The 12164-nt window shown below is 42.3% G+C and overlaps 1 protein-coding gene across 1 annotated transcript in view; it reads right to left on the reverse strand.

Annotated features, from left to right (window-relative positions):
- Window positions 1-12164, reverse strand: part of LOC116311156 (zinc finger SWIM domain-containing protein 6) — a 49423-nt gene that overhangs the window by 18883 nt on the left and 18376 nt on the right. Inside the window, exons 2-4 of the mRNA XM_039620926.1 lie at window positions 4431-4787; window positions 2774-2922; window positions 967-1117 (exon numbers count right to left, since the gene is read on the reverse strand). Of these exons, the coding sequence (XP_039476860.1) occupies window positions 967-1117; window positions 2774-2922; window positions 4431-4787 (657 nt within the window). The remainder of the gene's footprint in view (window positions 1-966; window positions 1118-2773; window positions 2923-4430; window positions 4788-12164) is intronic.

The following is a 12164-nucleotide window of genomic DNA, read 5'->3' on the forward strand; positions in this document are numbered from 1 at the left end:
AAGGACGAAGGCAAGGACATAGACAGAATAAGAAGGGAGAAGAAAACACGGGAGAACAGAGAGAAAGTGTAAAAAGGAGGGGGTGAGGGGAGAAAATGAAATGGGAGCGCGGATGATGTGGACGAGAAGACACGGGTGAGGACAAGTGAATGAGGCAAGGCTTTGTGTCTGGAGGAGAGGAGTAGCTGCAACTCAAAGAGGAGCAAGACAAAAGAGGGAGCGAGGGGGAGAGAGAGCGAGAGAGAGAGAGGGAGAAAGAGAGCGGCGCCAAGAGGCAGCATTTACCACACATCAGGGGGAGTGATAAGGACTTGGGAAGAAGGTTTTGAAGTGTGGACTTCAAAGAGACCGTGCACACACACACACTTCCAAAAATACGTGGGATTGAAACAGATGAGATCACTGCGCTGTCCTCGCAAAGTGCAGAACAAGACCAAAGGGAGAAAACGAACATCATCAACAACAACAAAAACAACAACAACAGCAGCGACCAAGACATTAGAGAAAGAACAACAAAGACGCGGAGACAACACGGCTGCTGTCCTGGTGATGAGCCTGCTGGTTTTGCGGCTTGTGAGGATGTGCTTTGCTGGAGGTACAGCACGTCTGTCAGAAGAACTACAGGCTGTATCAAGCCGAGCGAGAGCACGGCGAGCAGCGCTCTGTCACATCAGCTTAATATGTAATGAGATGAGTCTGAAAACACTGCAGAGGTTATAACATTTAGGGTTTCAGCGCGATGCATTAAATAGCTTGTGATTCACAAAGACACTTTTATACACCACCAGTCACAGTGAGAAAGTGACTGGGCTGTCAGTGACAAGTGTGTGTGGGACAAAAACAAAAAAATAACACCTTTGTGTCGATTTTTGCTAAATCCGTCTAGGCAAAGAGGTGTGTGCATCCGTATATGCGTGCACATTTATAGGACAGCATGTGCGTGTGCAGTGTGTTTCTTGCTCTCACCCAGCTCATCCCAGAGCTGTCTGTACTTGTCGGTCATGGTGGTGCCCTGCTGTCTCCACAGCGCCAGCCGAGGGTCTGCCATGAACTGTTCTGTGATCAGTGTTAACATCCTCGCTCCGTTGGAGTCACGCATCTTCAGCATCTCCCTCACCTAAAGGAGGACACAAGAGGGACAGGCCCGCGCACACATGTAGTTTATAGCAGCTGAGGAACAAAGAGCAGCGATAACATGAGCGGCACGTTGTTCTAACATCGGGGGCGCGCTGAAATATTTATGGCACGTACGCAGGCTTAAATCAATGAAGAAAACAACTTTTATGCCTCGGGATGGCGCAAAACACGTGTAGCACGTTTAAAGATGGCCGGGCATGTTTTCATATCTACTGTGTGTAATCTGTTGATCTTGGTGGCAGAGGTAAATACAGTGGCAGCAATCGTTTCCATTCTAATCTTGCAGCTACTGCATTTGTACTGCAAATCTCACCCTGTCAAATCACGTTTGAGTGTAGCAAACACAGCTGGTCGGATGACGAAATTTCTCTCATTCTCGCCACGTTTTGTTTCCTTAAAACGCTGTTTTAAGTACTTAATGTGCTTGTCCTTTAAAAAAAAAAAAAAAAATCCAGTTCTTGACACAGAAACTGAATAATCATGTATGTTTTCTAAATAGTTCTGCGATTTCACTTAGGGGTTTTAATATTCTTCAAAACTAGAGGTCACAAAGAAAATCCATTAATTACATTACATATAATACGGCATCATTAAAAAAATTAAAAAGAATGAGAATCCAACTTCAAGAAAATCAGTTACAAGAAGAAAAAAGTAAACATTTTTCCTTGTGCATAAACAGCAGCGAGTGTTTTCTCTTCTCTACTTCACTTTTTGTGAGAAGCGCTAATCACAAGAGGGACTGGTTTATTGTAAACTACGGTGGTCAGCAACTTCTAGAAGGAGGCATAAACACTCTTGGGTGTGCAGGAATATCAAATATTAATCTGATTTGCTACTTCTTTAAAGACAGGGGAGGGGATTTTTCAGTGAAATGCCATAAAAACAGAAAACAGTAAATTTCAACTTTGCTACACGTGCGGAGACAACACTCACGCACACGCACGCACACACATGCACACACATGCATGGACACTTGCAGTAGATTCACAAGTTCAAATGTAGTGGATGTGTATTTTAGATTTAAGGGCAGCTCTGCATAAGCACAAGTGTGTACATGACTCTCGATGTGGGCGTGCACGTCTGTGTAAGCATATACGCGGCTGTTAGTGGGCGTGTGCGCGCACTGAAATGAATATAACAGGCAACAAAGAGCATGAAGCCGAGAGATATTCTAAAAGCCAGGCGGGCTGGATGATAATGGCCTTGGCTTGCAGTCTTTACATAGCACACAGCGCATTAATGCTGGTCTAGCTCTGCCACTGTAATACCAGGCAACGGAGCGAACGGCACGTCTCTCATGTAATCATTTAATCATGGGTACAGAGGAGCATACAGCACGAGCTTTCGCCTTCCGATACCTCTCTCTTTCTTTGTCTGACAGTGTCTGTCCCTCCTGCAATTAGCTCAAGCATGACTTTCAGTGTATGTGCTCTCTGTATTATGTTTTTTTACTCCTGCTTCTTATAAATGTGCACTAACAATAGGGAGAAAATATTTATTCAAAGTAGCCGTTTGTTCTTGTGAGAAAGACAAAAGGGAGAAACGTGAACGTGTCCGTGACTGGCAGGGCTGGTATGTACTGTATGAGAGCTGGTGTGTTTTGTACGTGTATGTGGGAGTGTTCCTGGGTCTTGACCTTGCTGAAGAGCAGGTTGAGCTGCTTGCCCGAGCCGTGGTATCCTCCCTGGGACAGGAAGAGCTTGACCTGCTCCTGAACCTGCTCCTCATCCAGGTGCCAGCAGTTCTCATCATCCACACTAGCTCCCGCTGTGGGGTCCGGGGCCCCTACACACACACACACACACACACACACACACACACACACACACACACACACACACACACACACACACACACACACACACACACACACACACACACACACACACACACACACACACACTTCATATCTTATATGTGCATAAGGCCATAACATTTTTTCCCTTATTATCTCTTGTCCTAATTAATACAGTGGCATTATTGGTATAGGATATTTGTGAATATATATTTGTCAAATAAAACCCGTGCAGATTTTATATTCTAGGGAATGAGATGAAAGTCAGTTTAATTTTGTTCATGAAAAGCACAAAAACAGTGCACTTTGATCTTAGCAAACACAGTTAAAAGCTAAGTCTACAAAAAAACATCTCTTTCCAAGTTCGTTTGCCCTTCCTTTTAAGAAAAAGATCAAAAATTTCTCCATAAATAGCCAGGAAATTAAAAAAAAGACTGACAGTGTAACTCATCTTTCTACACCTTTATGTCCTATGACTACAGCAAGTGCACTACTCGTACTGCAGGCAGCAATGCGGTGTTTTGTTTCTATAACATTACCATGAGCACATCAGCAAAGCCATTTAGCTATTTGATCTTAACAATAGACAAACATGCCGCCATTGCATCTTAATAAAACTAATTTTAATATAACATAACGTCATTATTTCAGTGCCGCCCTCAATAATTAAACTGCATTACTGATTAAGCAAATGAACTGCTTTCACTGAGATTGATTTTTGTTAAAAGCATGCAATAACAAACTGAGTTTTAAAGATGTCTTTCCGAAGACTCGCTGAGGAGACGCTCAAACTGAGAACCTGAACAGGAGTAACTCTGCTAACAAGAGTTAGTTTACATTTCTAGAGCTATCGATGGCTCGTCGACAGGTCTCTTCATTCTCAAAAGACTCTGTCTCTTCTGTTCTGTGTCTTCTTTTTTTGGCCCTCCTTCTCAGTTTCTTTTGCTCAAGTCTGTTTCCTGTGTCCCGTTATTTTTGGACACCTCTCCATAACTTCTTTTTTGCTTCCTTCATCACTTCTCCAGTTACAAAGCAGCAACACACACACACACACACACACACACACACACACACACAAAAAAAAAAAAACGCATCCAGACTCTTTCATGCCTTTTTATGCTTCCTGGTTTCCTTGGTTTCTCTTCCCGAGTTGTTTGCCCTTCTATTTGTACTTGCTGCTTACCTCTTCTGGGTAAGCAGCAAGTACAGCATTGATAACAAGAGATAAACAAATCTGTCTAGTAACCTCTTGATCTGTATCTCTGCATTGTTATCTCTCTCTCTCTCTCTCAGAGGTAAAGAACAGCTCTATAGTGTGGATTGCAGCCACAGAATCTCTCCTTACTGTCTGGCTCTTATTAATGAGTAACATTGATCCTGCCACACTTCACCTTCCCCTCGCAGTCAATACGTGTGCACGTAGAGGCTGTTAAAACCCACATGCGATCTTAAACATGCCCATTACCTCACAAAGACACTAACACACAGGTTTCCTCACCGTGGACCTGATTGATCTCAGAGTTCTGTGACAGAATCTCGTCTGCCAGTTTCTGCGCAGTAGGCAGAACCTCAGTGTGGTGGACTGATATCAGATACTGGACGAACTTCTGTAGCTGGTCTCTGCTCATCTGGAAGAGCGTTTCCGAGATGGGCAGGTGCAGCTTGACCTGTTCCGGTTTCCGTACTCTGTAAAGCGACAGCGCCACTACATGGGCGCAGTAGAAGATGTCCTTGTTTCCACAAGTGCACGTTACCGCCGTGATCTTGCAACGATCAAAGCTCACGCTGACGCTGCAAACGAGCTCTGGTGACGAGGGGGTGGCGGGGTCCGTCACTGTGCCGCTCAGGTGGAAGCCTGAAAATGTTAGAAACAAAAGAGAGCGTGCTTTGTTTTAGGAACGTTTTTGTTAAATCCTTCATTTCTTTCCATTTGTCTTTGCAACTAAAACAACAAGTCAAGCTACAGAAACAGCAGACAACTAAGCAACATCTTATATAATACAGGGACATAACCACCATCAGCCACTAGTTAACAGTGCTTACACTCTTCTTTGTAGAATTGTTTTAATTCAGCCACATTGGAGGGTCTCTAAGCATGAAAGGTCTGTTTAGGGTGATGCTAATAGATCTCAGCTGGAGATGGTCCAGGTCCATGACACTACCACCGCCATGTTTGACTGTTGGTATGTTGCTCTTTTTATGAAATACTGTGTTACTTTTATGCCAGATGTAAGAATATACAAATGAGCACAACTGTTAGCATTGCTGAATCATGAAAGCTGACCTTAACTGAGACAAGTAAGGCCTGCAGTTCTTTAGAGCATACCCTGGGTTCTTTTGTGACCTCCCCGATGAATCATCGATGCACTCTTAGAGCTCATTATGGCCATTCTTGGATAGGTTCACCACTATTCCAAGTTTTCTCTATTTGTGCCTCTCACTGTGGTTCGCTTGAGTAAAAATGGCCAATCTAAGGTAGCCACATGAGGTAGTGCAGTGTTTGAAGCTTCTGCATTGGATTCAGTCAAGAAGGTTGCTGCTTGGTCTACAGATCTACAGACACACAGAGGCAACAAGACGTTTTGTACTACAGCAGCTAGATCACCAAGTGTGCTCTTTATTAAATGACACTACTGCGCACATTGTCTACAAGAATGAATAAACTTAGGATGGAGTTATGTTAAACAGACTCACTCGGCCACAGTCACCTGCCAAAGGCCCCGTGTTCTCTTATCAGTATGATCAGGACCAGCTGCAGTCTACTACCATTACTGTGAGTGAGAGTAAATGAGCCTGACAGAAATCTAGATGCAGGAAACTGCTGATCCACGGCAAAAGGAATTGAGAAAGAGATAAGGAAGTGAGCAGCGTGCTTGACTTTTCCAGTATGAATTATACAGGCTCTCATTTGAATATAATGTTTGATCTTGTCCTGACTGCACCATCCAGAGGCGTGGCTAGTCATTATTCGAGAATACATATGAATGAACCAGGTGGGGATTCCCAGCAGTGGCCTAAAACACACACTTATGAGCATATGAAAGAGACACAAGTGTGTGCGCGCACACACACATATTGAGGCACAGCATGCGATCATGCATTTATTAATAATGGGAGTGGTTAGCAGAGGCCAGGAGTAGCTTATGAATGCATTTAGGCGCTCAAGAGAGAACTGTGAAATTCATGTGGACCATGCAAAGACATACATATCCTTAATATGTTTATCAAAGGACCGAGCGCATACATCGATGTGATATCAAGCATGTATTAACGCATATATCAAAGTGTTTTCTGGGCCTCTACATTTGGTATGAAGGGAGGGGCAGGAGTTGAATATTTTATAGGATATAGATGGAAATGAGTGGATGATTATTCAGGAAAGCTAAACAGAGGTCAGAATAGACACCCTTCTTTCTTTGTCCTCATTGAGTGGAATAAGAAAGTGGGTGACTAAAATAATGATAATATAAAATGTCAGCATTGTCCCTAAAGCAGCTTATAGAAAAGCATAGTTGGAAACTTCATTTAAATATCTTGCATATCACAAGACTTTCACTACTTTCCACTTGCCATAGCTATTGCACTCAGCTTATATAGGCTCAGTTATGATTAGTGAACTCTCCCAACTAGTTGTCAATAGCTGTTGTCTTACAGTTTTAATAATTTGCCAACAAGTTTTAGTTAGTCCTGCATTTAATAGCATTTCATACTTGGTGACCACTTTCATTGGTTTATTCCTTCTTTTTAGCCAACAATTTCAAGCATTTATTTATACATTTATATCTTTTTAATAGTTACTATTTTAATAACATGGTATGCTTTCAGCTAGTCATTTTAAACTCTTAATTCATTTTATCCAGACATTTTAGTTTGTTTATTTCACTTTTATCTCACCATTTCAACTGTTAATCAATACATCTAGCTAAATATTTCAGTAGCAAGCCATACCATTAGCTTCTCATTTCAAAGACTTCATTTACAATTTTACTGAGCTAATTTAAATGTTTATTCATTATTTTTAGTTAACAATTAGCTAACAAACGGTGGATACTTTTCTCAATATTTAAGCTGTTAATATATTAAGGAAACAATTTCAATTGCAACCAATTTTTTAACTATTAATTTCAAACTTTTCATTAATTTAGCATTGAATAGCATACTTAGCATAGCATACATACATAGAACAAATAAAAGTCAAAGTATGCTAACAGGTAGCTAACAATTTCACTTACAAGGCATGCCTTTGGGTAATCATTTTAAACCAATTTAAACTATTTAGTTATAGTTTAACAGTTTAAGTAGTGAGAAGAATAATTTTAACAGTTAGCTAACAATTATTTACACAGTTTAAGAATTAGCTAACTACAAACTCTTAATTTATAATTTTAGCTAACCATTTATATGAAAAGATAAAATTGTTAGTTAAGCAAAAGGTTATTTCTTTATCTATATTTTTAGTTAACAAACTTAACTTCTAGCTTTACTTTGAGTAAACTTTAGATAACCACTTCACATGTTTATCTAAACTGTGAATAAACTATGTGTTCCTATTTATTTTGACTGTCTGTTTTCTGCTTCATATCCATTAACTTCAATTAGCAGTTAACTTTTCTTCTCAAGCCTCTTCAGGCCCCTCAATTCTTAAATTACTTTGAATTCCCCCCTTTTTGGATTAGTTGAGTATTTGTGTCCATTCAATGCTTGTTCCCTTGGATGAGAATAGTTACAATCGCTTTTATTAGATGGATGCTTAATATAAATCTATCAATACAACATTCAAAAAGCACCATCAGCTTGAATGTAATTGGAGTTTGTAAAACAGAAAGAGCAATGAATTATGATATTTACCCTTTCGCTTAGCATTATCTGCAAACCAAGAAATGCTGGCTGCAAAAACCTAACACTGCCATGGAGATATGCGTTTCCATTCTGAAAGCCAGCTGGCAGAGGAAACACATGTTTGTTAACAATATCCACAGTAGATTGAGTGTGGATCAAATATGGCAGCCACTCGCATCTGCAGTGATCAAAGCCTATATATCTCCAGCTGTGGGAGACTCCAGCACTGAGACAATCTTAAACTAGACAAAGGCGCTGACATGGTGCACCTGGTTGTAGAGCGGAAAGCTAGCTTATTAAGCCGTAAAAAACATACAAATGAGCAAAGGTTTGTAACTCTTGCTGCTACATTTAGTCTGTCGGTACACGTGTGTGTGTGTGTGTGTGTGTGTGTGTGTGTGTGTGTGTGTGTGTGCGCGCGCGCATGTCAAGCTTGTGTTTCGAGAGCGGCCCCTGGTCCACAGAGGGGGGAGAAAGAGAGAACATCAAAAACATGTGGGGCTTAGAGAGCCCAAAAAAACGAACCTTTGATACAATTGCACACACTCTTACACACAAATTTGCACACACACACACACACATATTTATCAGACAGTTGTAAAACCAGCTGCACTTTAAAAACCAAAACTATTTTTCTTTCTCATAGAGAAAATGAGCAGGGATACTTTTTGGATTCAGAACACATGGAGTATGAAACACTGAACAGTGATAAAAGACTTGCGTATTTAAAAAGCTAAATTCTGTCGTGTTTCCCTTGCTTTAATAGGCATTCTCACTCTCTCCCCTTCCAAGCCCTTTTCATCCATCCATCCCTCCCTCCATCCACATTCCCACAGCTCTTTCTCTCTCACTCTCTGACAGATGGGTAGGTAATGAGTTTCGCCTTTCCCCGTCCAATCGTCTGGGCACCAAAACCTGCCCCCCACGCCAAAAATGCCCTTTTAATTTAGCCAAGCGCTGAGTACAGGGATATTACTGTTTAGATACACACACTAACACGACCTAACACACACACACACATACACACAAACACACCTCCCCTGACTCCTGGTTGGGTGGGTATGAAACCTTCAATGTCTCATGTGCTAGCTATTAAAGAGCCTGGTTTCCCCCTCACCCAGTCCACCCAGCTTTCCTCCCCAAGTGGTACTCAGGGCTCTTTTCTGTGCATGTTCAAGAGGCCAGTGTTGGCTTTCAAAGTAACCATGGCGGCCATTTTTAGAACAAGGCCTCTGTGAGGTTGCCCTAGAAACCCCTTCTGACCGCCCTGGTGAAATCACACTTGGCCCAAAACACAGAGGAAGCAGGCAAGGACAGTGTGTGAAAGAGTGAGTGAGAATGAGTGTGTGTGTGTGTGTGTGTGTGTGTGTGTGTGTGTGTGTGTGTGTGTGTGTGTGTGTGTGTGTGTGTGTGTGTGTGTGTGTGTGTGTGTGTGTATAAAGCTAGCTAGATAGCTAGACAGCTAGATAGATAGATAGATAAATATCCACAAATGCCCGTGGACCACCCACACTCTTTGGGTGACCCACATCAAAGCATTCCTTCATATTGCACTTCGATCTTTCATTCTCAAATTGTGTAAGTGCAGATTAGCCATTATGTGACGTCTTGACCAGCTACGACCACTTCTGCTTATTCCAAAAACAAGGGGCCCCCTGAAATGCCAGATTTGTGCTCTTATTTCAGGGAGGAAAGACCTGGGCTAAGACCTGCAACTCCTTCAACGTACGTCTGCTGTGACGGAAGAATGCCACCTTTATATGCTCCCTACGAAACAGGATTTAGCTTCCCACATGAAGGCAGTTGGTGGGGAGAGGGGGTTTGCTTCGCTAAGCACAAAAGTGCCCAGTGTTCCAAAATCAGTGAACTAAATTAGATTGAGCAACATACATATATTTCCGCAATCAAATTAAGATTCCAAGTCAATGGAGAAAATTCAGGCCCAGCAGTGGGAAGGTCATTAAGTTTATTGGCTGAATTGGTCCATGAGTGACTGTCACCTAAATCTAATATGGCACCCTGCAGTTCAGACAGCACTCATCCTTTCTCTGTGTGTGTGTGTGTGTGTGTGTGTGTGTGTGTGTGTGTGTGTGTGTGTGTGTGTGTGTGTGTGTGAGAAAGAGTTTGTTTGTGTGTCATTTATTCTGAATACATGATGCATTTGAATGAAAAAACAAAGGACAACAAACAAAACCAAAAAAATAAAAAGAACCAAGATTAAACAAATGGGCCGGTATGAAAGCAAGTCAACAAAGGCAAAGAGGGAGAAACAGCCGGAGCAAATATTTAGGGCCCATTCGCCTGCACAGATTCACTTTAGCCTTGCACATTAATCAAATTACCTTGTGGGCTGTAGACAGAGAGAGAGCAACACCTAAATCCGACTCTGCCCTGCTAGAGCTTCTCTGATCCAGAGGGGACCACCTGCAGCAGTCTGAGCTTTAACATGGGATCCTATTTTATGTTGACCAAAGATAGCCTGCTTAAACCTAACAGAGAAAAGGCTATTGGACTGGAATCCAATCCATTTGGTCGGACTGAACTGAGAGGCCCTGCTGAAAGGAGATCTGAACTGCTACAAGGCTGGAAAAGGGACAAGAACTGATGAGTAACCCCCACCCTGTAACACTCCATCCCACCCACAGCTAAAGGAGCATTTCCTTCGTCGCAGCTCCTTGAACTGGCCCGATTAATAAGGCTACAAAGACGTACACAAGGCTATGCGGCATTTAAAAGGGTAGGTCTGTGTGAGTAACAATAAGTGCATGCGTGTGTGGTCCTATAAGGAAGAACCCATACAGAGACTATAAACAGACATCACAGCTATTCTGCAGGAGACCTTGCTCCAGGCATGTGTTTGTGTTTGTGTGTTTGTGTGTGTGTGTGTGTGTGTGTGTCCTAGGTATGGGACAGGCTAGAATAGCACAACTGAGCTCCAGGGGCAGCCATATTCATGCCTTAAACCCACTGGTGAACCAAAAAAAAAAAAAAAAAAAAAAGTCTTTTTCCTCCCTGGGTGTGTTTTCATCACCCACACATTTACACATGCATATTTGTACGCCAACACACACAAACACACACACACGCTCCCAGTCCGAATGCTTATCCTGACAAGACACACATAAGCATAAATTAATGTTCTGAGATATTCTATGAATTTCAATGCATTTACTTCCGTTTGAGATTCTGACAGCAAAATCTGAATGTTAATCATAGGGACGGGAGGGAAAGTATACGTGTATGTCTGTGTGTTTGTGTCTACGTGCGAGTGTGCGCGCACGCTGACGGATGTGTGGGTGATTGGAGTTGTCATCAGCTGGCGGTTGAAATGACAGTCGACTACTGGGCTGCTGCCACTTCGTTGCCACGCGGTACATCAGGAATGACTTGCAATTTTCTAACTATCACTTTCAAAATGGATTCTAATTTTGCTGGATTGGGCCTGTCAGACAGAGATGGTGTTACTGCTCTGCCGACGGATCCCAAAGGTTGGCGTTCAGGAAAATGACCAGTATAGGAAGACAGTGAAGCCTCTCGTCATGGACGGGCTTGAGACAAGAGAAAACAAAAAATCAGTTTAAGGGATATTCATTAGAAATTGTTGGGGAACAGGGATAACCAGCTAGCCTGACTCTATATAAAAAGATACATAAAAGTCTGTAAAAGTTTGTTAGGCCTCAGTTACACAGGCCTAGAGACTGATTGACCATCATCTGAGAACCACCAGTTGAGATTGAAAAACCTGGCAACCCAACTGTTTGGTAAGTGGTAGCTGACAGTTGCTAGAAGAGGATGGTCACAAAAACTTGTAATTGCTTCACTCCCTGAAAAGTCACCAGTATTTTGCATGGGAGATGCCAGCTTGACTGCAAATACTCTATCCAACCAGTGGAAGTAGAAGGTACTTTCAGCTACTTCCCACAGCGGATGGATCCACATATCGATTTGGCACAGATTTTATGGCGGATGCTCTTCCTGACACAATCCTCCAGTTTATCTGGGCTTATGATGGGCCACTAGGAGAACACTAGCTGATGGCATCCTGAGGCGTTCTTTGCCTTCAGTCAGACCAGAAAGCATAAAAAGTGAATGACGTTCCACGACTTCAAGTTATGGGAAATGAGCAGCAGCATAAACATTGTTGAAATTCCATGCAAACGACTGAAATAATCACTTATAAGAAGAATACAGCCGACTGACATATGATCAGTATTAGAAGGCTGCTTAGGCGACCAGAGCCTGGAATGGAGGCAAGTGACCAGCAGTCAGCTGCAAACCTATAGCTGACAAGCAAATCACCTCCAGTGTGTACTGAGCACAAAAGTTCCTCACAGCTGCAGCTAACACATTTCAAGAGCCACAAATTTTCCTTTGAGGCAAACATTTTCAATTT

The sequence above is a fragment of the Oreochromis aureus genome, linkage group 12 (assembly GCF_013358895.1).
Source record: "Oreochromis aureus strain Israel breed Guangdong linkage group 12, ZZ_aureus, whole genome shotgun sequence".
In the NCBI taxonomy this organism is placed as follows: Eukaryota; Metazoa; Chordata; class Actinopteri; order Cichliformes; family Cichlidae; genus Oreochromis; species Oreochromis aureus.